At 50.3% G+C, this 26,125-nt stretch overlaps 3 protein-coding genes and 1 pseudogene across 12 annotated transcripts in view; 2 read left to right on the forward strand and 2 right to left on the reverse strand.

Moving 5' to 3' along the window:
* Nucleotides 1-146, reverse strand: part of RANBP10 (RAN binding protein 10) — a 52,108-nt gene extending 51,962 nt beyond the window's left edge. The window contains exon 1 of the mRNA XM_005876411.2: nt 1-146. Within this exon, the coding sequence (XP_005876473.2) occupies nt 1-53 (53 nt within the window). The 5' untranslated portion in view covers nt 54-146.
* A 250-nt stretch (nt 147-396) lies between these two features.
* Nucleotides 397-14,017, forward strand: TSNAXIP1 (translin-associated factor X interacting protein 1). Of its 5 annotated transcripts, none has more exons than XM_005876413.2 (16): nt 397-708; nt 3,883-3,982; nt 7,897-8,012; nt 8,183-8,309; nt 9,477-9,570; nt 10,323-10,519; nt 10,908-11,043; nt 11,467-11,636; nt 11,716-11,875; nt 11,962-12,092; nt 12,254-12,382; nt 12,530-12,679; nt 12,774-12,883; nt 13,083-13,209; nt 13,316-13,422; nt 13,629-14,017. In XM_005876413.2, exons 1-16 carry the CDS (start codon nt 662-664, stop codon nt 13,867-13,869), a joined length of 2,142 nt encoding a protein of 713 aa, XP_005876475.1. In that variant the 5' UTR covers nt 397-661; the 3' UTR covers nt 13,870-14,017. The 5 variants fall into 5 exon arrangements, with proteins under 5 accessions (XP_005876475.1, XP_014403311.1, XP_014403313.1 ...); XM_014547826.1 differs by lacking the exon at nt 397-708 and adding an exon at nt 6,991-7,088 and having other exon boundaries at nt 3,922-3,982; XM_014547825.1 differs by lacking the exons at nt 9,477-9,570; nt 10,323-10,519 and having other exon boundaries at nt 399-708.
* Nucleotides 3,979-20,431, reverse strand: CENPT (centromere protein T). Of its 6 annotated transcripts, XM_014547830.1 has the most exons (14): nt 20,259-20,431; nt 19,145-19,235; nt 18,938-19,025; nt 18,723-18,828; nt 18,459-18,595; nt 18,296-18,344; nt 17,945-18,093; nt 17,108-17,290; nt 16,091-16,417; nt 15,514-15,604; nt 14,758-14,970; nt 14,569-14,673; nt 5,082-5,211; nt 3,979-4,391 (listed from the first exon to the last, which is right to left on the reverse strand). In XM_014547830.1, the coding sequence occupies exons 1-13, from the start codon at nt 20,369-20,371 to the stop codon at nt 5,118-5,120; spliced, it is 1,746 nt and encodes a 581-aa protein (XP_014403316.1). In that variant the 5' UTR covers nt 20,372-20,431; the 3' UTR covers nt 3,979-4,391; nt 5,082-5,117. The 6 variants fall into 6 exon arrangements, with proteins under 6 accessions (XP_014403316.1, XP_014403317.1, XP_014403315.1 ...); XM_014547831.1 differs by lacking the exons at nt 3,979-4,391; nt 5,082-5,211 and adding an exon at nt 14,101-14,487 and having other exon boundaries at nt 17,108-17,257; XM_014547829.1 differs by lacking the exons at nt 3,979-4,391; nt 5,082-5,211 and adding an exon at nt 14,101-14,487 and having other exon boundaries at nt 16,100-16,417.
* Nucleotides 20,432-21,198: 767 nt separating this feature from the next.
* On the forward strand, nt 21,199-21,574 carry LOC106727839 (annotated as a pseudogene).
* Nucleotides 21,575-26,125: the final 4,551 nt, after the last annotated feature.

Raw genomic sequence — 26,125 nt, forward strand, 5'->3', positions numbered from 1 at the left:
GAGTCTCCAGCCTGCGGGCTCCCAGCTCCCCGGTCCGCCGTCGCCGCCGCCATCTTGGAGGGAGCTGCTATTGTGTCACTGGAGGCGGGGAGGAGCGGGACCAGATCCGCACCGCTCAGCCAATGACCCGCAAGTCTACCGGAGCCGCAGGGAAACCGAGTCCGAGTCCGGCACTTCTCTTTCAACACGGCCACGCCTCGCCACATTTCGAACTCTATATCCCACAATGCAGAGCTCTACAGAGGCAGACCAACTCGGGCTGGCAAGGAACTTTGGGAAATGTAGTACAGACTTGTTCAGCCATAGGCCTGTTCGGCCGAAACTTCGGGACACTGAAAACTACAATTCCCGCTTGCAACGCGGCTCTGGCCTCTCAGTTCAGCTCCCTCCTCCAGGGTCTAATGTTTATCCCCGATTCTCGGGTCTGGTAGCTAGAGTCAAGTATGCTGTAGTGATTGATTCTGAGGGAGTCCCAGTCCCGGCTCCGAGACCACTTTTGCTATTTGGCCTCCCAACCGCGGGCAAGAGGCGCGAGGGCATGGCACAGCACTGACCCCGCTCGCGCCGCTCTGCTGCTGGGGCCTGGTCGCCATGGCGACGGGTTGTACACTACCATAGCTTCCCAGGCCGCGAGTGCTAGCTGCCCCGCTGTTGGAGGGTGATGGCCTCCTCTACGCCACAGAGATCCAGCTTGGCGACCTCGTCGAGGTAGGCGCTGGCCCGGCTGAGGGCAGAGATGAGGGCTTGAGTACAGAAAAAGGAAATGGTACCTGATCCGGACCTCGGAACTTCCCGCCTCTGTCCATTGACTCTAGGGCTCCAGCCCCACAGGATCAGTGGTGCAGAAACAGAATCCCAATGACTTGTCAGCCCAGTGAGGACATTACTTGCTAGCAAAAGGACAGACACACTTCATCATTAGTAACAGCCAGCTTGTTTATACTGAGTGTATATTATGTGACAAGTGAGTTATATACTACATTTAACCTTCACAACTCTATGAGGTAGTAATATAACCATTTTATAAATGAAGAAATAGAAGCCTGGAGAGATCATGTGTTTTACACATGTCTGTAAGTGGTGGAACTAGGATTTGAATCCAGCCATGTGGGGCTGAACCCAAGCTGTTGGATAAACTGCCTCTTCACCCACGGGCTTATGACAAAAATGCTTGTCAAATTGCTGGCTGACTCTAATCTGATCAGGTGCATTCCACCACCTCAGGGTAGCTACTGTCTGTATTCATAGGTGTAGCCTCTAAGCATTGAAAACAAAAAAAAAAACAAGCTGTTAGCCAGGAAGGACGCAAAGTATAAGGATTAAAGCAAAAACTTTGGCTAAATAGTTTTTTTTAGATTTGGGACCTCTGAGAAGGTCCTTAAAGTTCCAGACCTCTGCTTCTATATTTCAAACATGGGGATGATGCAGCCCACATCAAACACATCATTGGGGACACATAGGCAGAATAGGTGATGCTCTCATCATAGCTTTTGCATATAATGGGCATTTAGTGAGTGTTGAATGAATTTAGTTTCTCACTTCTGTTCATTACAGAAGCAAAACACCTGATCTCACCTAAACTCTAATCCTTCAAGGTCTGGCTTCCTTGACAGAGAAAGCCTACGAAAGTCGGGAAATTAAGTGCCAGTGTGATTATTTGTTCCAGAGCTAAAAATGAGTCTACAAGAACCAGACAGTAGGCTTCATTGTTGTTACCCAGCCAGGAATGATTTAGAAAACTGCAGCCATGTTTGGAAAGGACATGAAATAGACTAAGAAAGAGCATCTCGGTTCCTTTTAAGGAAGCATAATGTAATTGCTGAGGCTGAATTTGGTGGCAGTACAAAACATCATTCCTTCCTGTCCTGGTTCTTCATTCACCAATATTTAATGATGTGCATTCAGCCAGGTTCACTGTTTGCCTTAGAGGCACAGTGTAGGGTGCCCTCCTCCAGCTTCTCTTGGAGCAGAGTCAGGGTGATGAGGGATAGGCCAGACCTTCGCACTGTGGACATGTCAGCAGGACCCTCTAAAACCACTGGTGGTTCGTGAGGTCCGAAAGGTTGGCGACCGCTTCTTTAAAAGGGACCTTTGAATTGTGCACTTCCCTGGGGCTGGTTTCTCATCCACATTGGCTTTCCCCTTTCATCCTCACATCCTGGGCACAGTGGCTTGGTGGATGGAACTCAGTGCTTGAGTTCACTCAATACCAGGACATAATTACCCACTGCCTACCATTAGTTAAATAACTCTGTTTTATCTACTTTAAAGTAGAAATATAGATGTCTGTTTCCTGTTTTGCCTGAGAAGTGGTGTGAAATATTTAATATAATACTCAAGGAGCTTGGGGTGGTGAACATACAATATACAGATGGTGTATTATAGAATTGTACCCCTGAAACCTATATAATTTTATTAACCAATGTCATCCCAATAAATTCAATAAAAATAAAATACTAAAGAGCATCCTAAGCTTTTTGGATAAGTATATTGTCTCTACCAGGAATTTTTAAAGTTGTTATTATTTGCAAGTCTTTTTTGGACTGTTGTCTCCTTTGACATTCAAAACTAATATCTGCTACATACTGAGCTTTTCCACTTGGCAACCTCTCAGGATTTGCAGAGTTCCTCATAATTTTCTTGCTTACCTTGCTTTATGTAGGAACGCCAACAGGAACAAGAACAGAGTCTGGAAAAATTGATTAGTCTTGACAGAAAGGTATTGATTTAACCTAGTGAGCAGAGGGGTTGATCTGCTGTATCCTGTCTCAAACCCATGAACATCTGGGCAAAACCCTTCCTTTTCCACACCAGCTGCTTACACGACATGGTTTCCTCACACTTGTTTGGTTTAGAGACAACAGAGGACTGAAGTTTAGGGTGTCACTGCTCCATGTAGGGCAGGGTTTCCCAAGTGGGTTCGTGTTACTGCTTTCAACTTCTCTGGAGTTTGACTAGTCCTAGTCTCACTTTTATGGACAAAGACACTGAGTTTCAGAGGTTAAACCACACACCCAAGATCATCAGCTAGCAAGAGAAATGAAGACACAAGTCTCTCTGGCAGCATAAATCACCCCCACCATGGATTGCGGGAATTACTTCTTTCTTTAGTTCCACCCAAATCTGCTGCTCACATGCAGCCCTCCCTGTTGACACCTAAGTGCCTGCCTTGCTTGAACAAGGATGGCTCTCCTAAGAGGCCTAGGAGTTAAAAACCTCCTTGGTTCTACTTTTCTCCCATCCTGCTGTCAAAAATAACATCTGTACAGCTCCTTGCAGTTTACAGGCTATTTTTACTTATCTCTTTTGCTCTTATTTAAACTTCACAGCAATTTTGTGAGATAGGAAAAGCAAGAATTATCTCCATTTCCTTTTGAGGAAACTAGGCTTAGAGAGGTTAAATGACTTGCCCAAGGGAGGTTGTGTTGGAACCACAGAGGTCAGCCCCCAGGTCCTATCAGCTAATAAGTGGAGAATTGAGACTCCAACCCTGGCTTTCAGACTCCAGACCCTGTGCTTCTTGCCCTATAGCACCTGCCTTTGGTATCACACCCCCAGAGTGTGCCAGTCACATACATTAAACTGTCATCTCAGCCACAGCTGAACAGAGTGGAAGTATAGGCCCACAGGGTTCCATGGGTTCAAGGTGAGGGTATCCTACCACTGCAGGAGTTGGTGAGACTCTGATGATGAGGTTTCTGGCAATGTAGGAAAATGGTTTGGGCTCAGGACCAGGAGCTTGTTGGCAGCATCTCTAAGAATCTGGAGGCAGCACTGGGAAGACCCAGAGACTGGCTCTGAGGTTGGAGGAGGTCATGTCTTATAGATCTCTCCCCCATCAGGGCGTTGTCACCCACTGCTTTCTTCCCCTTCTCTGTGCAGAATACACCTGGGGCCTTCAAAAGTGACCGTAGATGAGCACTTACCAACAGAAGCCTATAATGCCGAGAAACGCAAGCTTTCTCAGAAACGGAAGACACTGGTTAGTGGTGATGTCCTGTTGGAACCCCAGATGTCAGACCCCAGATCTTATCTTTTCCCTCTTTGCAATCCAAAAACACCACCCACCTGAAACATGCCCCATCAAACAGCTTCTCCCACCAGGGGATTTTAGTTCACAGAGGCCAGGGCCACCAGGCTCTGGGGTAAGAATGTGCACACTTGCCACACCTCATCCCAGACTCCTCAGCAAAGAGAGACTCAGCCCGTGCCCATGGACACCCTTCACCTGCAGCTCAGCATTTTGGAGTGGACTCACTTCTTCATCCAGCCTGCCGTGTGCCAGGAACTGTGCAGATCTGCCAAGGTCCTTCAGGGCTGTGACTTTTTGTCTTTATGACCTAGGTGCCTGATAAGGTACTTGAGTGGTTGGCATATGTGCTCCAGAAATACTACAAGGAGGTGTGTGAAGACAGAAGTGAAAGGGTGTCCCTCCATTGCGTTGTGGGCTCGGGGTTGGAAGTAGAGACTCTATAGAAGCCTCAGAAAACTTCCTTCCTTCATTCCTGTTCTTTAAAGTTTTTATATAAATATGAATGCTGTCTTATTAAGAATTTAAGGCTTTTGTTGATATGATCATAAGATTGTTATTTAATCAGTAAACAGCCATTTTCCAAATCTCACATATTAAAAAAACACATTTGAACGAACTCATAACTCCAGCTCACAGTGGAGCACTGTGGGCTGTGTGTTGTTTTTCCTCCTGTGAGTATATTTTGTGTGGAGGATTTGGGGACACAAGGACCACACACTTTGTGAGGTTGGAGACACCCAACATGGGAACCTTGACTCCAAGGAGGTAAAGGAGGTAATGTGGACTCTTTGGGGAGACCAAGTACAGCCATGGCCCCACAAGACCCAATGACTTAGGATTCCCACTCCCAGTTCCTCCTCAGCTGCCACCTACTCAGTGGACCTGGGGTGGGGCTCTTTCCACTCCTTATCTTCTGTGGGGCGGCTGCTACTCTGGGCTCAACCACCAGGGGGCATTGTTCCTTCCTGCCGTCCTCACACCCCCAGGCCGCCCTTCCCATTTTCACCTGCAGGGGGAAGCAGAGAGCTTGTAGCACCAGGAACCTCACCTTCTAGCTACCAGCTTGCAGAGGCCTTCCTAGCTGTTAATAACCAGGCCAAGAAGCAGCACATGCCCAGGAATCAAAGTAGGGTGGCCACGTTTTCTCCTGGCAGAAATGGCAGAACACGTGGACTGGCCTATGAAAGTATGAAAAACTTTTTAAAATTGATTTCAGAGAGAAAGGGAGAGGGAGAGAGAGACAAACATGAATGATGAGAGAGAATCATTGATCCGCTGCCTCCTGCACACCCCACACTGGGGATGGAGCCCACAACCTAGGATTGTGTCCTGACCATGACCTTCTGGTGCACTGGATGATGTTCAACTACCTGAGCCACACCCCACACCGACCAGGGCAGAGCATTCTTGACCCACGGAAAGCATGTGTAAACATATATAACCATAGAGCAACATTTTTGTTTTTATTATGTCTTTCATCCATGCTAAATTATTGTGCTCCCTTATATATTTATTACACAATATTTACTAGTGCACCTTAAGATTGTGAAGAGTGTGACATACCATACCATTGATTCTGGAGATACAGAGATAGATCAATCCAGACTCCCCCCAGAGGCTGGAGTCCTCTCTGGGAGCTAGCAACATGGCTTACTATATACTAGTCTTTCCAAAATTATTTAGGGAAAGAATGAATGATCCCAAGATAAGATAAACATGTAGAACTAATGGAATGCAAGGAAGAGCCCAAGGAGACAGTGGCATTTCCACACTTAGGAGAGTCAGGAGCCAGTTACCATTAGCCTGGAAGGACTCCTAGAACCTGGATATGCTGCGCATGGAAGGTAGGCCTGGCCTCTCCATCCCAGAAGATCCTGGCTGGGCTCAGGGCCACAGAGGGGGCTTTAATATGAAATTCAGCATTGAACTCAGTAATTCCATTTTCTTTTAAATTTGAAAGTAATGTATGTGCATTGTAGAAAATTTTGAAAAATGTACAGTTATAGACAAATAAGGATCCATAGGCCTGTCATTAGAGAATAATAATGGCTGGTAGCCTTCTGGATTATTTCCTCCATCTTTTTTTGTTTTTTCATTTTTACCTGCTTTCCCCCTGATTGCAGGCCTTAATTAACCTTTAGAGCTATAGCATTATATTTAGTATAGTTCCATGTTTAACCTCCTGGTAAACAGTTCATGGCTGCTTAACAATTTTCTATTTTTAGGCACTTAGGAGCTTTCTAATTTTGTCACAGTTATAGGAAGGCTTTGAGGACCGCCCTTGTGCATAAAGCTGCTGCTCCATCTCTGTCCTCCTCTGCACTGGCTGCCTCAGCCTCAGCCAGGCTGCTCCAAACTCCTGCTGTTTCCCTGAGAAGTTGGTGCTACCCAGGCAGTTTTTGTGTCGTCCCCCCACCACCACACACCGTCTCCCAGAGTGGACTCAGCTCCGCCCATGCACTCATTTAAGCTTTACTGAACATTACCGACATCATCACCTCCTCCTTTAAAATGACTGGCCAGAGGCAGATGCCATTTTAGGTTTCTGCCCATCTGTTCACAGATGCCCTGAATAAATTTTCTTCATACCGTCAAAAAATAAAATATGCCCAGCCACGTAGGCTCATTGGTTGAGTGTCAATCTATGAACCAGGAGGTCACAGTTCAATTCCAGGTTGGGGCACATGCCTGGGTTGCGGGCTCCATCCCCAGTGCGGGAGGCAGCCGATCAATGGTTCTCTCTCATCACTGATGTTTGTCTCTCTCTCTCCCTTCCTCTCTGTAAAAAATCAATAAAATATATTTTAAAAAAATAATAATAATATAAATAAATAAATAAAATGACCAGCCACCCCTGGGCCCCTGCATTGGCTTCAGTCACTACCTGCTGGCTTGTGATTATCAGCTCACCTGTCACCCCAGTCCAATCATACCCTCATTTTTCCTCATGTTCCTAGAACCCAGCAGGGGCTGGCATGTACTGCGGACCCAGAAATGTGTGATGAATGAATGGATGACTGGATGAACTCTAGAAGTGGTCTTCACTGGGCCAGAGGTCATTTTTTTCCCTCCTATATTTTGAGTATTTCATGAAAAGATTAATAAAACAAGCCCATATATACTACTATTGCCTCTCCCTACCCCTGCTTAAGGTTCAAAATAAGATACCATTCCTTGAGGGCACTCCCACCACCTTCCTTATCTCCTCCCCCAGGGTATACAGGCCACTCTCCTCCCAGGGTCCACAGCTCACCCTGCTGCCATCTCTGCAATCTTGTTTGTGTCAGTCCAGGCCTGAGGCTGGGCCTGCGCGCGCACATTCTCTCTCTCTCTCTCTCTCTCTCTCTCTTTCTCTCTCTCTCTCCCCCTCTCTCTCTGTCTCTTTAGCTAGACTGTGTTATGGGGGCACGGGCTGGTCCTGCCCAGTACTCACATCTGTTTTTAGAGTGCAGGTATCCAATACAAACTGACATACCTTCAGAAGTGAATAGCTGACCTTTACTGAGTTCTTAGGAGGCGCCTGAATCTGTAACTCACTCTTCGTGCTTTCTCATTGTGTCCTCAAATCAATACAGTGTGATGGGAACTACAACCATCCCCATTTCACAGATGCAGAAACTGACAAGTTAAGCCTGTGGTCACACAGCTAAAAAGGGTGATCTGGTATTTGAACTAAGCCCCCTATCATTTTATGACCCACCATCATAATTATGAACTATATTAAGAGGTGTTGGGGGTATCAATAAAAACATATTTAAAAAAAGATGTTGGGGGAAAATCACAAGTGGGAGGAGGAGGATGGAGAGGAGCGGCAGGAAGGGAAGCAATATTGCCATAGTAACCCCACCTGTCCCTTCCTGCAGACCTTGTGTCAGTCCTCCATTTGTGGCTACCTGTCCCCATGGCCCACATACGCCAGTGGCCAGACCATTCTGCATAATCGAAAGCCCTGTTCAGATAACTACTGGAAGAAAATAGGGTAAGCCAGGGTCAGCCAGATGGTGGGTGGGCTGGTACAGACCCCATATTGGGCCCAGAGAGAGAGCTCAGGGGGGTGTGCTGCCCCAGACTGAGAATGCGAGGGCCTTGAGCCGTGACCATTACAACAGCCCACCCCCCCCCCCCCCCCCCCCCCCCCGCCCCCCGTAGTGGCTGGAAGCAGAGTATCCTGGGCACTACCAAGCCGAGGTTCCTGGAGCAGCTAGAGAACTACCTACGCAAGGAGCTCCTCCTGCTGGATCTGAGCGCGGATTCTTCCCAGGAGCTGAGGCTACAGGTCAGAGCCACAGAATTACTGTAGGGAGGGCAGGGAGAGGGGCAGGAAGAAACCTTACTCACTAGCACTGAGCACTTGAGACCTTCAGGAGAGACCAGCCACTCCCAGTCTTTTGGGTTCCCTTTCCTGATAAGAGAAACATGTTCTATGACAAAGCCAGTGAGCAGGAAAGGCTGCCTGTATGGAACCAAACCTCTCCTGAGGCTTGAGTTTCACCTGAGTCAGGTGCATGGGTGCTGCCTCCAGTCCCTTCAGCTGTGATCCCTAGTGCCCAGCTTGGGTCATTGGATATCAGTGACAGTTTGGCAAGCAGGGGTCCTACAGTGTCCACCATTCCAGTGACAACAGCCCCAAGCTCCAGGAACTTAGCCCAGATACATAAAGAGAAATGTAGATGCAGCCTAGATTCTGGTACGTACTAGGGAGGGAATTGCCAAATCCCTACTGAAACAGGGATGGTGATGGGGAATGCCTCACTTCTGACTTAGTCACTGATGGAAGCATTTGCTGAGCACCATCTGAGTGCCAGGTCCTGGGTGGGGCCTTATATAAGAGCACACAGGCTGAAAGTAACTTCCCAACAAGGAAGCAGAATCTTGGAGAAGCCATATGGTTATGAAGTGGTGGGGCTGGGATTCGAACTCAGGGCTGATTTGGGAGCCTGTGCTCATTCCAGTATACAGTGCTGCCTCTAAAATCTTCCTGTGTGTCTAAGGGAGATGGGAAACCACACCTCTACTTGGAGGTCAGAATGCAAGGTCAGAGCCTTTGAATCTTCTCCAGCTCCCACAGGGCTATAGGATGGGGGTGGGTGGGTTCTGGTGGGAGTCCAACTGAGGCACAGTGCATGGAGGCTGGCTGGCTGCTTGGAGAGCCAGAGAGGGGGCTCGGGTACAGAGGCAGGAGATCCTGACCCAGGTCATCTGCCCCGTCTCAGAGAGAGCACCAGGAGAGGCCTCCGGAGAGCAATTGAGAGGAACAGAGCTGCCCCTCAGCTCCCTGGCACGAGGAGAGACTTGGGTGATGCCTGGGGCCTTTACTTGAATGTGGGCCACCTGGCAGCTTCAAGCTAGAATTTTTCTAAGCCAAGTAAAGATAAACTCAGGCTCCACTGAGGGTGGCACCTATAGGTCAGGCAGGAGGTAACAGGTTCCTTTTTCTTACCAGCCTTACAGAGAGATTTTTGAGTTCTTCATAGAGGACTTCAAAACGTACAAGCCACTGCTCTCCTCCATCAAGAATGCATATGAGATGATGCTGGGTAAGACTGCAGCCTCCCACCTGGGCCCAGACCGGAAGAGGCAGAGGACTCTGCTCTGACCTTCTGGGGCTCTGCAGCAGCTCTCAGGCAGCTACTAATGGAGCCTTTTTTTGGATTTCAGAGAGGAAGGGAGAGGTAGAGAGATATAGAAACATCAATGATGAGAATCATTGGTTGGCTGCCTCCTGCATGCCCCACACTGGGGACCGAGCCCGCAACTCAGGCATGTGCCCTTGACTGGAATCGAACCCGGGAACCTTCAGTCCGAAGGCTGATGCTCTATCCACTGAGCCAAACTAGCTAGGGCCTAACTGAGCCTTGAGGTCATCAAGCCCTGCTTAGCCTTTTTGCTTCCACTGTCCTAAGACAGGGCACCTGGCCATCTCCTATCCTTGGGAAGCATGGAGAGGCAGTATCTGTAGGAAACAGAGCATCTTTCCCATTGAGAGTGATCTCGGGAGGGAGTGAGTGCCTCTGAGAAGTAAGAAGGCTCCCCCACCAGGCTCAGGAGGTGCTAGGCCTAGTGCAGCTGCTGGAGTAAGGGGGAAAGGGCATAGGCGAGACCCCAGTCCTCATCTGGACTCTGTCCTGCTGTAAAAGCAAGTGCAAGAAGGCCCTAAGTAGGGACCACAAGGCATGAGTATACTCCTAGAGTTTTCAAGGGACTTAGCCACTCACTGCGACCTTAGGATTAGTTTCTCCTGGCTGTTCTCCATGGCCCTAAAGGGTCTCTCCCACCTGTCCCTGCTTAGCCCACCAGAGGGAGGAGATTCGGGCTCTGGAACCCCTGAAGGCCAAGCTTGTTACAGTGAATGAGGACTGCAATGAAAGGATCCTGGCCATGAGGGCTGAAGAGAGATCCGAAATCTCTATGCTGAAGAAAGAGAAGATGAGTTTGCTAAAACTCATTGACAAAAAGAATGAGGAGAAGATCTCATTGCAGAGCGAGGTGAAAGGGAGCACTATGGTGACCAGCTCCCTGAATCCCTGCCACCCCCACCCCAGGGATGACCCTAGGCCTTGGGACTGAGGTGACTCCCTAACTCCCTCCACCCTTCTGCCTGGAATGACATACTGAGCCACCACCTCCTCAGAGCTCCTGCTACCTCCACACTCTGCTTTGGCTCAGCACTAGCTCAGTGTGGCCCCAAATGCCAGCAAAGTTCTGCTCCTTAACTGCCAGACTTTTTCCACAGGACACATCAGCCCTTTGCTGATTCAAAGTGGCCACTCTTCCTCTAGCTTTCTTGTACCCAGGCCTTGATGGGGCCACTCAGCACACACCCCATCCCCCTGTGGTGACTTAGCCCCTGACCATGCAGCCACCTTCCCAACAGGTGACCAAACTGAGGAAGAGCTTGGCTGAGGAGTACCTGCGCTACCTCACCGAGCGAGATGCCCGCAAGATCCTCATCGCAGACCTGAATGAGCTACGGTACCAGCGGGAAGATATGTCACTAGCCCAGTCCCCAGGTAAACCCAAGGTGGGGTTCTCTCCCCTGAGGAAGTGCTGGAGAGAAGTTGCTCTTATTACTCACTCCCATTCATTCAACTCTCCTAATATATGCTCATTGTGTACCCATTCATGATGGGAGATGTTCCTGCTGCCACCTGGGTCTATGGATCTTCTGAGCTGGACTGAGAATCAGACTCATTGTTTAAGTGGGATACAATTTCTGGCAGCTGAGGCAGCCTGCACAGGATAGACCTGGTACCCCTTGTCCTGGGTTTCTCCAAGTCCTCAGCTATAGGCTGGTAACACTGTGGGGAAGACCCAGGGATTCCCAAGCATGGAGAGCAGGAGGACCTGGGATATGCCCCAAGGGACACTCTAACCCTGACCTGGGCTATAGGCCCCAGAGCCAGGGTGATTCGAGCTGCCAGGCCTCCTGGCAGGCGTCTGGGGGGAGGACCCCGTGAAGTTAGCACTGGCTCTGAAGATGACCCGGCAAGACCTGGCGCGCACGCAGATGGAACTCAACACCATGAAGGCCAATTTTGGAGATGTGGTGCCCAGGAGGGATTTTGAAATGCAGGAGAAGACCAACAAGGATCTGCAGGAGCAGGTGCTGGTGGGCAGGCAAGCCAGGCAGGTAGGGCAGGGTCATGCAGGTGGGTAGCAAGGACCAATCACCTTGCCCACAGCTGGAAAGCCTGAGAGATGACTATGAAGAGGTCCGCAAGGAGCATGAGATACTGCTGCAGTTGCACATGACCACACTGAAGGAACGGGACCAGTTTTACACTGAGCTGCAGGAGATCCAGGGTACCTCCACACCACGGCCTGACTGGATCAAGTGCGAAGGTAATGATGGCCACCGAAGGTAATTGGGGTTCCAAGGACTGCTCAAGTGCACGGTCCAGACTCCAGCTTCCTCTCTCCACCTGCAGATGTGGTGGCTGGGGGTCCAGAGCGCTGGCACATGCTGGCCGCGGGCAAGAACAGTGACCAGCTGGTGGATGTGCTCCTGGAGGAGATTGGCGAGGGGCTGCTCCGGGAGAAAGACTTCTTCCAGGGTCTGGTAGGGGAGCCCCGGGGCTCAAGAGACTTGTGGCCAGTCAGGATGGCCAGGCCTTGCTGCTGAGAAGACTTGAGGTTCTGGGGGAACCCTCTGGGACTCTGCCCTGCTTAAGGTTGGGGCCACAGGTGAGCTCAGTGATGGGCTGACTCTCTCTCTTCCAGGGCTATGGGGAATCTATCCTCCCCTCTTTCCTTCGGTTTGATGGCGTTGTGCAGAATAAGAAGCCAACCAAGAAGGATGTGATAAACCTCCTCAAGGATGCCTGGAAGGAACGTCTCACTGAGGAACAGGTCAGATCTCACCAGCCATTAGCCAGGCATGGCCTCGAGTTATCCTGGGAGGGGTGTGGGGAGGATTCCATCAAGGTGCTAGGAAGCAGGGTGGAGGGCCAACTAACCATGGGATGGCTAACAAAGCAATCTTCCCCTACACTGCAGAAAGATAAGTTCTCAGATTTCTTCTTCAAATTCCTGGAGTCTCGCTTTGGGTCTGATGCCATGGCCTGGGCTTACACGATTTTTGAAAATATTAAGCTCTTCCGCTCCAATGAGCTCATGCGTCAGTTCTATGACATCTTGATGGAAAAGGTGAGCTTGGGTCTGGCCCTCCACCCTTTGTCCCCAGCATAGGCCAGCTGTCTTTACCCCTCCAAGATGCAAGTTAGTGCTTTCCTCCCTGCAGAAGAGCGAAAGTGTGTACATCAAGCAGAAGGAGACAGTAACACAGCTGCTGAAGGAGTTGACAAATGTTGACAATCAGAATGAGGGGGTACTAACCATGGAGCAGTTAAGGTAAGAGGCTAGCCAGGCCACCTCCAAGTCCTGCCTGACATCCCCTCTGGCCAGGCTCCCAGATGTGCAGGGGAAAGGGGAGCCTCGTGGGAAGGGCCACAGCCTCAGTGCTGGCTACTTTTGAGCACTAGTGGGGCTGGCAAAAGGGTGCAGGGACACGGATGGGCAGGCCTCAGCCAGGCCCTTGTGTCTCTCACAGCACTGTGCTCAAGAGTACCTTCCCCTTAAAGAAGGAAGACAAAATTCAGGAGCTGATGGAGGCAGGGGGCTGGCATACCAACAGCAGCAATGCAGACTTGCTCAACTACCGCTCATTGTTTGTGGAGGTGGGTGGGTAAATGGGGGGGTGGTGGTGTCCAGGAACTTGCCCAGCCTGCCCTAGTCTGTTAGACTCTAGCCCATGTGCCATCATCCTGTCTTGGCCCCTCCCAGGATGAGGAAGGCCAGACTATGCCCTTTGTGCACAAGCTGTGGGACCAGTACATGTCTGAAAAGGATGAGTACCTACAGGAGATAAAGCAAGCGCTGGGCCTGGAACTGTGAGTGACCCTGGGGCCCTCAGCCATAGACAAGTCCCACAGACTGGGCCACAGGGTGGCATCTCAAGCCCCTGGGTCTCCCTGTGTACTAAGCTTGCTGCCGGGCATTATATATTGCTGAAGCCTGGGAGAAAGGCATCCTGAGGTCTTGGGTGTGTGAGAGGGGTGTCAAGGCCTATCTATCTCTCCCTTTTACTATGGGGCAGCCGTGAAGAAGTGACCCTACCCAAATTACGTGAGACCCTGATGATCATCGATCCCAGCCTGGACAAGCAGACCCTGAACAGCTATTTGAACCAGGCCTTCCAGGTCCCTGTGATAGAAGCGCCAGAGGAGAGTGAGGATAATCAAGAGAACGTTGTGGCACAGGTCCGGACTGTCCTGGAACGACTTCAAATAATCGACGTCAGGCGCAAGGGACCTCGGGAGCAGGAGCCTGCAAGCTAGGACCACTGTGGGCAGCTAACCCCTGACTTTTAGTATAAAATTGTTTGTCTGAACCCATGCTATTCTCTGGGTTATGCTGGGGAGTTAAGGGGAGGAGCTGGTCCCAGGATATTTATCAAAATACAACAGATTCTCTCTGTGACATTTATTTATTTGTTTATTTATTTATTCCTCACCCAAGAATATTTTTTCCATTGATTTCTAGAGTGTGGAAGGGAGGGAGGAGGGGGAGAGAGATAAACACCAACGTGACAAAGACACATCAATTGGTTGCCTCCTGCACATGCCCCTACCGAGGCTAGGGAACTGCAAAGGAGGTAAGTGCCCTTGGCTGTGAATTGAACCTGCAAATCCTCCACGGGTCGACACTCTACTGAGAAAACCGGCCAGGGCATGACACTTTATTGATGGTGAGGCACGGTGAGGAGACCTGGAAGAGTATGTGGGGCCAAGGGGCCCCTGGTGGGGACAGGGCAGGTGTTGAAGTCTGACCACTACTGGGCAGGGAAGACGGTATTGCCACTGAATGCACAAGGGATGAGGAGCTGCCGGTACTCCAGGGGCAGGTGCTGCTCCACAAGCACATGCAGGGAAACTCGGTCAGTGACCAGGCCCTGCCTGCAGCAGAAGAGGATGGAGACAGACAGAATCAGTGTCAGCATTTCCACACACAGAACCTCCCTGCATCCGCCCACTTACCGTCGCATCAGCAGCTCCAGGTCCTCTAGCCTCACAGTCTTGCGGCCAGCGTGAGCAGCAAATACATCCAGGTCATCGCAAAGACGTTGGAAATACTTGTCCAGGCTGCCAAGGTTGGGGTACAGCAGACTGAACAGACTGTTCATAATGTGAGGGGCTCCTCTCCCCGCCAAAGAGTCCAGGACTCACCATTTCTCCACCATCTCAAGAGCCTTCTTCTCCATGGGCATTTTAGCATAGAAGCTAAAGAGCTTAGCATAGTGGCTCAGTCCCATCTTATAAGGATCTTGTCGGAGTCTGGGGCCAGCAGTTTGGAGCCGGGTAGGAAGCCTGGCTGATAGAGGCTCCAGAGGCTCTGAAGATAAGCTGGGGGCAGGAATGACCTGCTGCCTGAAGAGGCCCCTAATCAAAGATAAATCTTGCTGGCTCCTGCTAAGACTGGGCCCTGTGCTCCTTGGCCAGCTTGGACCAACAACTCCAACCATCTGCTGGGGGGTGGGAGGGAATGGGGACAAGAGGCCACGTAGAGGCCTGGTCTTTCCTTGGGGCCCTGATCCTCCACCGTCTGGACCCAATGTCCCTATTTAGCCTCATCATACAAACTGGTACTTGCTCAGGCCCATGACCCTTAGGCCTTGGCATGGACATTCCCTCTTCTCAGCACATTGCTGCCTGTCTGATTCTGCTAATCCTCCTCCAGGAAACCGTTTCTGGCTATATACTGACCTGGCCACTTCCCCCTACCCAGGCTCCTCTCAGCCCCTAGAAGCAGGCACCAGGACAGATGTGCTCTCCGTGAGTACCACCCAGCCCACCTAAGGGTGCTCTGCTGGTTAATCATCTGCATACCTGTAGGAAGAGGGATAACCCTGTGGTGCCCAATGCCAACCACAGTGCCTGCCCCTTCCCAAGAGGCCCATGTGGAACAAGGTCATGGAATCTTACACTGCAGTGCTAGTCGGTGGGGCTGGCTCAAGGAACTCCAGTTGCCTGGCCCGAGGAAACTCCGGGGTGCTGGAGGCCAACTCTGGCCTTGCTGCAGAAAAAGGGCAGAGTTACAAGGAGGGCTCATTCCTAACTGTCTCACACAACCCTGAAGACCTACAGCCTCCTTGTCCTGTTCACTGAGGGCCCCATCTAGCTCCAGCCAACCAAGCAAGGGGCACCCCAGAGTCTCCCTGGGCCAACTCTTCCTGTGCTCAGAAAGAGAACTTAGCCCGGTCGGCATGGCTCAGTGGTTGAGCATCAACCTATGAACCAGGAGGTCATGGTTAGATTCCCAGTCAAGGCATATGCCTGGGTTGTGGGCTTGATCCCCAGTGTGAGACAGCGTGCAGGAGGCAGCCCATCAGTAACTCATTGATGTTTCTGTCCCCCCTCTCCCCCTCCCTTCCTCTCTGAAATCAATAAAAATGTATTTAAAAAAAAAGAAATAGAACCTAGATAAGGCTTTCCTCCAAGGCCAGGGGCTGAACACAACTGTTACCCCACTCACCCCCTGATCCCTGCACTGGCCCCTTACCTGTCCTACCTTCAGTGTCCTTATCCCCTGAAGATCCTTCTAGCTCCTTTTCCTCAATAGCCCCCCAGGATCCTTCTGCTTCTGCCACTTCTGTGTGTGCCTCAGGCTCTTCTGCTCTGGCAGATGCTTGTGCTCCTGTTGCTTCCTTCACTTCACTCAAGCTCATGCTTTCTTCCATTCTTTCCTCTACCTCCTCACCAACTCCACCCAATAAGGGCTCTAGTCCATCTACTCCAGAGGTACCACTGCTGGTGTTCGGGAAGCGCATAGCAAGGGCATCAACCTCCTCTGCCTTTCCAGCCAGAAGCTGGGCTGGTTTCCCAGGACCTGAATCAAGGGGAGAGAATATAGACCAAAGCAGTAGGTCAAGGCTGTAGCTCTGAAAAGGGTAAAGATGGAATAGTAAAACCTGTAGGGAGTGGTTACAGGGTTAAGCTGCGGACTGACCTGTTGGCAAAGCCACAAACAAGTCCCAGCTTAGAGGGCACAGCCCTCTTAGCATAATTAGGCTTGACCTTATGATGGACCTCCCTAGATCTCATCTGGGAAGCTAATGAGCTGTGGGAGGTGCAGCAAGCACTGCCAAAACAAGTGAAACTAACAAGAACATTGTAACTATGGTGACCACTACCTTATTTACCTCTGGCTATAAAATAAAGGCTCAGTTTGCCCTCTGGATCCCTCTCTGTGGCCTTAGCCAGGCACAGGAAGATCCACCTAGACCCAGCTTATTCTCTTTGTCTTTTCTAAATCCTTCGCCGCCATCCCTTCAGGCTCACCGAACCCTTGGCTGTGCTGGCCCCGCACAAAAACCCAACCTAACCCTCAAGGAGAGAAGGCCAAAGGTACTGGTTTGGAGTCTCCTGGCCTAACACTGACTCTACCTTTGGATGGAGGAGAGATCAACAGCCATAGGACTCTGACGGGCACACATATGGACCTGAGGAAGGGAAACCACCAGTGCCAACGCTTGCCCGAGCTTGGCTTGCCTCCAGGCCACCTGTCCCACATACTCACTGTTGTTCTGCAGCCCAGGCCCACTGCTCCGTGTCCTGCGACTGACAGTCCTCTCAGCAGAGAGAGAGGGGTAGGGGAGGGAGTGGTGCACACTGGGGGAACGGCCAATCAAAGGCTGGGAGAAAGGCTGGGTGTCCTCCAACACGGTGTCCGTTGGCAGGGTAGCAACAGGGGTTCTGTCACCTGGAGATCAAGGACCAGATGGCACTCAATGTATTCCAGCCCCACCTGCTGCTACCCAGTCACCACAGCCTGGTCATAGGGGGGCCCCATAAGTCTAACCCAAGTAGCCCTCCGAGAAAGAAGACTACATAGCAGTCTAAGCCTTATCTCCCTAATACAGCTCTCCTTGCTTACCTTCCTGCTCCTTAGCCTGGCACTCCCAGCTCCCCTGCTTGCACCCAAACTGCTCATCCACGCCTCCACTCTCTACTTTTTACTCTGCTCCCTCTGCCTGGAACCCGCCTCTTACCCTACTGACCTTGTCTTCTAGAGTCAGGTTCCCAGGTCAGCTTGAATGGCCAGCTGATCCTGAAACTTGGCCCCTTTCAACCTCCCAACAAACTCTAGCCACCCCTTTCCTACCCTCGGCCTTGTAGCTCCTCAAGGACATGGGGACCGGGAAGACCCTGAGGAACTAAGACGAGGTCCCACTAAGACAAGAGAACCTTATGGAAAGAAAGCGGAAACTCCTTACACTAGTAGGCCTATTGGCCAGGCTTGTTCACTGCCCTTGATCCAATAAAGACGGGAGCAACCCTAGACTCAGCAGCACCTTCTATCTGTCCTGGGGGAAAGCTTTCCCCACAGGCTGCAAGAGGGAAATCGCAACCTTACCTGGAAAAGCCGTGGCCACAGAAGTATCTTGAAGATCCTGCAAAAATATACCCACATCGACAGCTCGGCGTGTAGGAGGTCTGCGGGCCAAACCAGGCCTCTGCACTGATTGTGGCAGGAGAGGCGTGGCAAAGGTCAGGTTGAGGGAGCTAGTGGGAGAGGAGTCACAAAGGAAAGTCAGCTACTAAGGCCTAGTTCCCCACCTCTCATTTCTCTACCTGCCCTGGTGCTCTCATCTTCTAGAACACAGCTACCATGCTGTTAATTGGCAGTGAGCAGTATGGTCAGAATCTAGTCCGCACCTTTCCCCCCAAGCCTCTCCTCCACCAACCCCCAGGAGGGCAACTGCACCTGCTGAGAGAGGAGGCACCAGTATTCCCAGGAGGCTCTGTAACAGGACCTAAAAAGAAGAAACTGTAAGTTACAGGCTCAGGCTAGCCCTCCCTCAGGCCTCCTATGCCTCTACAGAAAATAGGAGAGAGAGGGTGGCCATAGGTATTGTCCAGGGCCTCACCTTGGGAGAGAGGCAGCTCCTGGTCCATTCCTTGCTGAAACTCTGACAATCTCAGCCTCTTCTTCCTCCTGCCAGAAGTCAACCGACCTGGAGCCAAGGTTGTGGGGGCGTTGAGCTCAGGAAGTTGCAGTTCCAGACTACAAGAATGGAACTAATCTCAGACAGGCCAGGAGACCCACATATGGCTTTGAGGACCTCCCAAGAAGGCTTCCTCATCAGAGCTGCCTAACAGCCTAGCCCCAAGGCGGGGAATTCACGGTGCACCTGCCAGGACTGCTTTCCCGCCTGGAGAACTGGACCACCTGGACCACCTGCGGTGCTGGCACTGGCTTCACTGCTGACTCTGGCATGACCATGGAAGATTCCGGGGCTGTAGAAATAACAAGAAGAGGGTGGGGCTGGGAGGGCAAGCTGTCCTGAATAAGGGGATACCGTGGGACCGGTGCCTAACTCTGCCCAGCAGGCCAGCGCCCACTTACCGGTTAACAGGATATTCTCAAGCAGAGTCCGGGGTGTCTGTTCCTTCAGCTGTCCCCTGGTTTGAATGTGGGCCAATCTGCCAATAGACTTTAGGCAAAAGCAGGTTGCCTTGGGATTCCCTCCAGGTGGGCTCAAGAGCAGAGCTAGACTTCAGGGGCCCCCGAAGGCAGCGCAGCCCTACAGTGGTCAGTGGTTTGGGCACTCACCCTGGCTCTGTGGGGCTGCCGCCCGGCAGTTGTCTTTGTTTGGCTCCTCAACCTCATAGAGAAAGGTGTTCCCAGCGGGGTTCTCTGGACCCTGTATAAAGACCAGCGGCTCTGAGAATTATGTAGTTAAAGGCGAACTAGGCGATGCAGAGACATGCCTTCATCAGGGATCTGAGCCTGCAGACTTTTTCTCTCGGGGCCAGGGACCCAGAAGCCTCCTGTCCTTCCCACAGCCCGTTCCAAGCTCTACGCCACCAGGGTTGTGGGCGAAAGGGAGCCCACGGGGTATGGGAAGGGGGAGAATATGACCCAGTTCAGACACAGGGGCTGAGAAAGGCTTCACAGAAGTGACTCTGGCAGGAGGGGTTAGCCACACAGACCAGAGGACTCATTGGAAGAGGATCCATTCCAGCCATGAAAATAACAACCTAAGAAAAAGATACTTATGTTTAAACTTGCTGGGGACTGACAGCAACCTCCGCGTGGATTACTCTGGCCCTCGTCTCTCCAGTCCAATCCCTCTGATGCCAGAGCCACATAAAGATTCCCAAGGGCACAGCTCGCACCTCAAGGACGTAGGTCTAACACCCGTAGCGAATGGCTTTCCATTGCCCATAAAGGAACTGCACCCTCTGCACCGTGAGGTCAGCTCGTCACAGCCGCCACCCGCTGACACCCACCAAGTCAGGCCAAATCCCGGTTCCCTAGCAAAGCACCCTTCCCCGTCCCTGCCTCCCCTCCGCCCGGGACCACCCCGGACCCCCCGGGAAGCAGTGTAGGGCAGACGCCTGGACACTCGGGGCGGGTTGGGGAGGGAGTGGCCCGGAGAACGGGGCAGGAAGCCGGCTTCTGAGCGCCCACCCTGCACTCCCAGGGAGGGACCGCCCCCAACGCGGGCACCGCTGAACTCTCGGCGGCCTGGAGGCCCGACGGGTGGGGCGCACACAGCGGACCCAAACCCAGACAAGGGAGTGGAACCGGTTCCCCGAGCCTTGGGCTCCGCAACTCTCTGAGGCTCAGTTTCCTTCTGCAGACTGTGTCAGCGCCGGACGACACCGACACCCCGCCCGCCAGGTCCTGCGGCGGCTCCCGTGCCGGGCAGCGCCTCACATACCCGGCCCGAGTGCTCTGGCGTCGCCGCGGAGTGCGCGGGGCCTCGGTATCCAGCACGCGCCGCAGCAGCGTTCGCGTCGTAGGCTCATTGTCGGAGATGTCGCCGTCCGCCATCCTCCCGGCAGTCCGCCCGGCTTTCAACCGCTGCCGTAGCCGAGGCAGCCACCTTCCCGCCGCCGCTTTTGAGCCTACTCTCGCGAGACTGCCGCACAGCTCCACGGGAATTGTAGTTCTAGCCTCACCGTCCAGGGGCGAGGGGCGTGTGCAAAGGTGCCTGCAGGTTCTGAATTTGGAGGCAGTTTTACCGAGGAGTGATCCTGGACACGTGTGTGCAACCAGTCGAAGCCTGGTTTCCTCATCTGTAAGCTGAGGAGGAGACCCACCTTACCACGGGCTTGAAATGATTCAGTGAGATAAAGTTTAACTCGGGATTTGACACGTATTAAGTCAGGCCATCAATAAATGGTGGTCACTTATTATTAGAATCTCTCTCATAACCCCTTCTCCCTCTCGGAAGGTGAGGAGAGACACTTGGGGGAAGAAAAAATAGTCTCATTCTATATGAGATTTGGTCAGATTTGCATTTGTAAAGACCACTTTGTCTGTAGGTTCACTATCAAAAGAGGCCAATTTGTAGGCTCCCAGGCTAGTGGGCTGTTTGTGACCCATCAGAGAAGCTTTGATCTCCAAACATGTGCAATTTTGAGATGAACTTCAGCTCTCAATAGTTCTGTCATATTTTTCACTGATTGACAGCCCACTCCCCTTTCTTAAATTTTCATGGGAACTGATGTAGAACTTGAGCTCTGAGTCTCCCATGCTGTTTTTTTGCTCCTAGATCAGGTGTATAGTATCAGTTACTTGGACAGGCATGGGCATATTTGTGCTCGTGTTAAAAAATAAAGCAAAGAGCCTTTCCCTGCCGATAGCACTCTCGCAAACATGGTGAACGTTCCGAAAACCCGCCAAACTTTCTGTAAGAAGTGTGGCAAGCATCAACCCCACAAAATAACACAGTACAAGAAGGGCAAGGATCCTCTGTATGTGCAGGGAAAGCAGCATTATGACAGGAAGCAAAGTGGCTATTGGTGGGCAGACCAAGCCCATTTTCCGAAAAAAGGCTAAAACTACAAAGAAGATTGTGCCGAGGCTTGAGTGTGTTGAGCCTAACTGCAGATCTAAGAGAATACTGGCTATTAAGAGATGCAAGCATTTTGAACTGGGAGGAGATAAGAAGAGAAAGGGTCAAGTGCTCCAATTCTAAGCTTCGTATTTTGTTTTATTATATGACAATAAAATCTTGATATGTTCACTTCAAAGAATAAAATAAAATAAAGCAAAGAGCCCTAGCCGGTTTGGCTAAGTGAACAGAGCATCGGCTGTGGACTGAAGGGTCCCGGGTTCGATTCTGGCCAAGGGCGCATGCCTGAGTTGCAGGCTCGATCCCCCAGTAAGGGGCGTGCAGGAGGCAGCCAATCAATGATTCTCTCTCATCATTGATGTTTCTATCTCTCTATCCCCCTCCCTTCCTCTCTGAAATCAATAAAAATGTATTTTAAAAAATAAATAAAGCAAAGAGCCCTGGCTGGTTTGACTCAGTGGATACAGCATAGGCCTGTGGACTGAAGGTCCTGAGTTCTATTCCGATCAAGGGCACATGCCCATGTTGTGGACTTGATCCCCAGTAGGGGGCGTGCAGGAGGCAGCCAATCAACGATTCATCGTTGATGTTTCTGTCTCTCTCTTCCTCTCTGAAATCAATAAAAATAGATTTTTTAAAAAAGCCTTGAACTGGATAATATGGAAAAACACAAAACTCTTTTCTTTTTAAAAAAATATATTTTTATTTGAGAGAAAGAGAGAGGGAGAGAGAGATAGAAACCTCAATGAAGAGAATCATTGATCGGCTGCCTCCTGCATGCCCCACATTGGGGTTAGAGCCCACAACCCAGGGACCAGGAATCGAACTAAAATCTCCTGGTTCATAGGTCGACGCTCAACCCCCGAGCCAGGCCAGCCAGGCCACAAAACTCTTTTCAAAACAGTTTGAGACATGACTTACTTTTGTACGGTACTATTCTATGTATTTACATAATTGATTTGTAGACGAAAGGGGCCACATGCTAACCTGATAAGCTCAGGGAAGGCTTGCATAGTGGTCTTGCAAACTCAGAGACCTAAAGTAATCACAAAGGATGGTCTGAAATTAAACTTTAATTAAAAGCAGTTATGGCCCTGACTGGTTTGGCTCAGTGGATAGAGCGTCGGCCTGCAGACTGAAAGGTCCCAGGTTCGATTCCAGTCAAGGGCATGTGCCTTGGTTGCGGGCACATCCCCAGTAGGAGGGTGTGCAGGAGGCAGCTGATCGATGTTTCTCTCTCATCGATGTTTCTAACTCTCTATTCCTCTCCCTTCCTCTCTGTAAAAAATCAATAAAATATATTTAAAAAAAAAAAAAAAAAAAAGCAGTTATGGTGGGTAGTTACAGCCTAGGCCCCTATCTTCACTGACAAGATCAACCTTTACCTTAATTGAGCTTATCTGTCTTTTTTTTTTTTTAATATATTTTTATTGATTTCAGAAAGGGAGAGGAAGAGAGAGATAGAAACAACAATGATGAGAGAATCACTGATCGGCTGCCTCCTGCACACCCATCACTGAGGATCGAGCCTCGGTCCACAGGCTGACGCTCTATCCACTGAGCTAAACTGGCCAGGGCTGTCTTTTTGCATCTATAATAACATATCTTTGAAATGTCTGGGTAACTTGTAACTTCCCTTTTTCCAGACGCCTTGGGGCACAACCTAATGTGCCTGGGGTCAGGACAGATACCACAAATCAAATTCCTTCATTGTTATGTTAATTGTTCCTGCACCCACCTAAATATGTGTCTATCATTTTACTTTTTATCCAATCCCAGGGTTTCCACCTCCCCCCACCCCCCACCCCCGACTTTGCTTTCTTCTGCCTCTCTAATCTATCATCAATGGATTTCATGTAACTCACCTACATCCCATCCTTTGATTGCAATGTATAAAAATAGATGAGAAACCGCCATTCTCTGGAGCACTATCCCAATCCGTTGAGATATTGCTTCCCGGCAATTGTCCACAGTTTGGCTCAAATAAACGCACAAAAATTCTTTACAGGTTTGAATGTTTTTTTTACGTTAACAGATCCAACTTTATATTTACTACTTGTTTAAAAAAACACTAGGCTCATGAAGTGAGGGAAGGAGTCAGAGATTGGCAAAGGCTGGACCATGTGAGGTCTCAGAGGCTCTGAAAGGAGTCTGGACATTATTCTAAATGCAGTCGGCCACTGGAGGGATTTAAGCAGAGGAATTACATAATCATATTTTCTTTGGCAGAACATGAAGAACAATGCAGGGGAGGCACGATTGAAAATAGGGAGACACGTGTCAGGATCTTGCCTTTCTCCAGAAGTGAAAAGATAAAGGGTGAGGTGACAAGATAAAGGACAGTAGGGAGTGGAGAAAGCCGAGCATTCAGATATGTTTTGAAAGTATACAGGATTAAGTGTAGATTAGAAGTGATTTTATTGACTAGAAGGTAGAGGCTTTTTTGTTTTGTTAATCCTCACCTAAGGATATTTTCCCATTGATTTTTAGAGAGAGTGGAAGGGAGGGGGAGAAACTCACTGCTGGGGATCGAGCCTGCAACCTAGATACATGCCCTTGACTAGAATTGAGCCTGGGACCCTTCAGTTCTCAGGCGCCGCGCTAGCCACTGAGCCAAATCAGCTAGGGCTAGAAGGTAGAGTTCTATTGAGCATAATATTCAATGTTCTGTGCAAAAGGAAATTATATTTATTTGTCCTCTCACCAATAGTTTTTGAGCAAGGTAGGTATTGAGACAGATAGAAGTAGAAACCTATCAATAACTGTATGACAATGAAAATATATGACATATATAATGAGCTTTTGCTGAATTTTATCTCTACTGCACATATTACATAAACATTTAATCATAACAAAGTGTGACCATTTGTTACCATTGTATAAATGATTCACCCAGATGAAGGTACATCTTTCACTATGGGCTATACATTCCAGAGAATGTATTTCTGAATTTGAAGGATTCAAACTGTGGCCATCAGCTGCATAGGCCAGGAGGGATGGGACAGTCTCCTGTAATGGGTCTGTGAAACCCTTTCTCCCCACATTGTCCTGTATTTTCCTACATTTTAAGCAAGGGTCCCTTTTATGATAAAGAACAACAAAACAATAATAATGATAACAGTAGTAGTAATAACGTTTACTTGGGATGTTATTGTTTTCTTTGGCAAGCTTCTAAGTGCCCAATCTATTTTGTTTTTATAACAAATGATTACAAATAATATATACTAGGCTTCAATTTCATACCCATGGTCTGTAATCAGGGAGAGAAAAAAAGAGGAAGAGTCAGGATAAAGGTGAAGAAGAGCAAGAAATAGGACAAAGGGGGAACTCAAATTCAGCAAAGGAGAACTAGCTTGCAGGTAATTCCCCTGGACTAGAGCCTGGCCTCCTTCCTGGTTTTCTATAGCTTCTCTTGCCCTTTAGAATATTTCCCCATAGAAGTCGAGGGAGGAGGGAAGTTTCTTGTTACAATGCAAATCCTATCCATCCTTTTCTTTAACACCCTTCAACAGTTCTCAGTCGCTTGCAGAACAAAATCCCAAATCTTTATATGGCCCAATTTGGTATCTTTAAGCGGCTTCTGCTACTCCAGCCGCCACCTTCCAAGCGCTTTAAAAGCGGAGCCTAGCTGTAGCTGGTTTTGCTCAGTGGATAGAGCGTTGGCCTGCAGACTGAAGGGTCCCAGGTTCGGTTCTGGTCAAGGGCACATGCCAAGGTGGTGGGCTCAGTCAGTCCCTAGTGGGGGAGGGGGGGAGGGCATGCGCGAGGCAGCCAATCAATGATTCTCTCTCATTGTTGATGTCTCCCTCTCCCTTCCTCTCTGAAATCAATAGAGAGAGAGAGAGAGAGAGAGAGAGTGAGAGAGAAGTCTAGCTTTTTCCTGCCTTACGGACTAGTTCCCGGGGCAAGAACTAGCTACTCCTTCCCACCCAAACTTTTCCTCGTTTTTTAATTCCTGGGCCTCCACTTCCCATTTTTTTCTCTGTCCAGTTAATTCCTGTGGATGGTTTATTTTTGTGATTAGACATTCATTCGCGTGCATTCACTTCTGTTATCCAAAAGTCGGGCCCTCAACCCCAGCCTGTCTGGTTCTTGCCAGGTTCCCAAATCCCGGCACTGTGACTGGCACACAAAAGGCACCTACTGGTCACTGTTTCGGTCAATAAGTGAGTCAACGCAAGCAGCGGCTGTGTCGGAGGAGAGCCTCAACGAAGAGAAAAAGGACCCTAAGGTCTCAAGGGGTGCCTCGACCCAGGTCCCGCTAACCTACTCCTGCAGGAATGCCGCCGCCTTCGCCTTCGGCAAGCAGCACCACCTCGCCCAAATCCTGGTCCGCAGTAACTCGACCTCTCCTGTGGGCGGCGCTCCAAGCCGCAGCCGCCGAGTTCAAGCAAGGCATTGTGGAACTTGTAGTTTCTGTGGGTATATGCCCAAAGCGCTTGCGCATCTGAGGAGCGCGCGCCGTCCGACCCCCCCCATGAGGGTTTCGTGTTTTTTAAAAGAGAGATCCAGGCGACAGCGTTCCAACCGAATACACCTCTTTAGTCCACTCTGATTGAGCCAGCTCTGGAAAGAATCTCCTCTACGGGGGCCGTGGCGGTTCCCTGAAAAGCGGCCGGAATAAGCACACCCCGCCCCGGAAGTAAGAGGTTTCTGGCGCGGTGCATTGTGGGGGGCGTAGTCCTCCTTCTCAGGCGGTCCTTCGCGGCGTCCCCGGGGCCGACTCC

Source organism: Myotis brandtii, unplaced genomic scaffold, assembly GCF_000412655.1.
Source record: "Myotis brandtii unplaced genomic scaffold, ASM41265v1 scaffold486, whole genome shotgun sequence".
Taxonomy (NCBI): Eukaryota; Metazoa; Chordata; class Mammalia; order Chiroptera; family Vespertilionidae; genus Myotis; species Myotis brandtii.

Excerpts from the sequence above, each read along its gene's own strand:
- TSNAXIP1 (XM_005876413.2), top strand. The coding sequence starts at position 662 with ATGGCCTCCTCTACGCCACAGAGATCCAGCTTGGCGACCTCGTCGAG. Across the intron at positions 12,680-12,773 it reads ATGACATCTTGATGGAAAAG|AAGAGCGAAAGTGTGTACAT; the intron begins GTGAGCTTGGGT and ends TCCTCCCTGCAG. Across the intron at positions 13,210-13,315 it reads ACCGCTCATTGTTTGTGGAG|GATGAGGAAGGCCAGACTAT; the intron begins GTGGGTGGGTAA and ends GGCCCCTCCCAG.
- CENPT (XM_014547828.1), bottom strand. The coding sequence starts at position 20,371 with ATGGCGGACGGCGACATCTCCGACAATGAGCCTACGACGCGAACGCTG. Across the intron at positions 19,026-19,144 it reads GGCAGCCCCACAGAGCCAGG|TCTATTGGCAGATTGGCCCA; the intron begins GTGAGTGCCCAA and ends TTTTGCCTAAAG. Across the intron at positions 18,829-18,937 it reads TGAGAATATCCTGTTAACCG|CCCCGGAATCTTCCATGGTC; the intron begins GTAAGTGGGCGC and ends TTATTTCTACAG.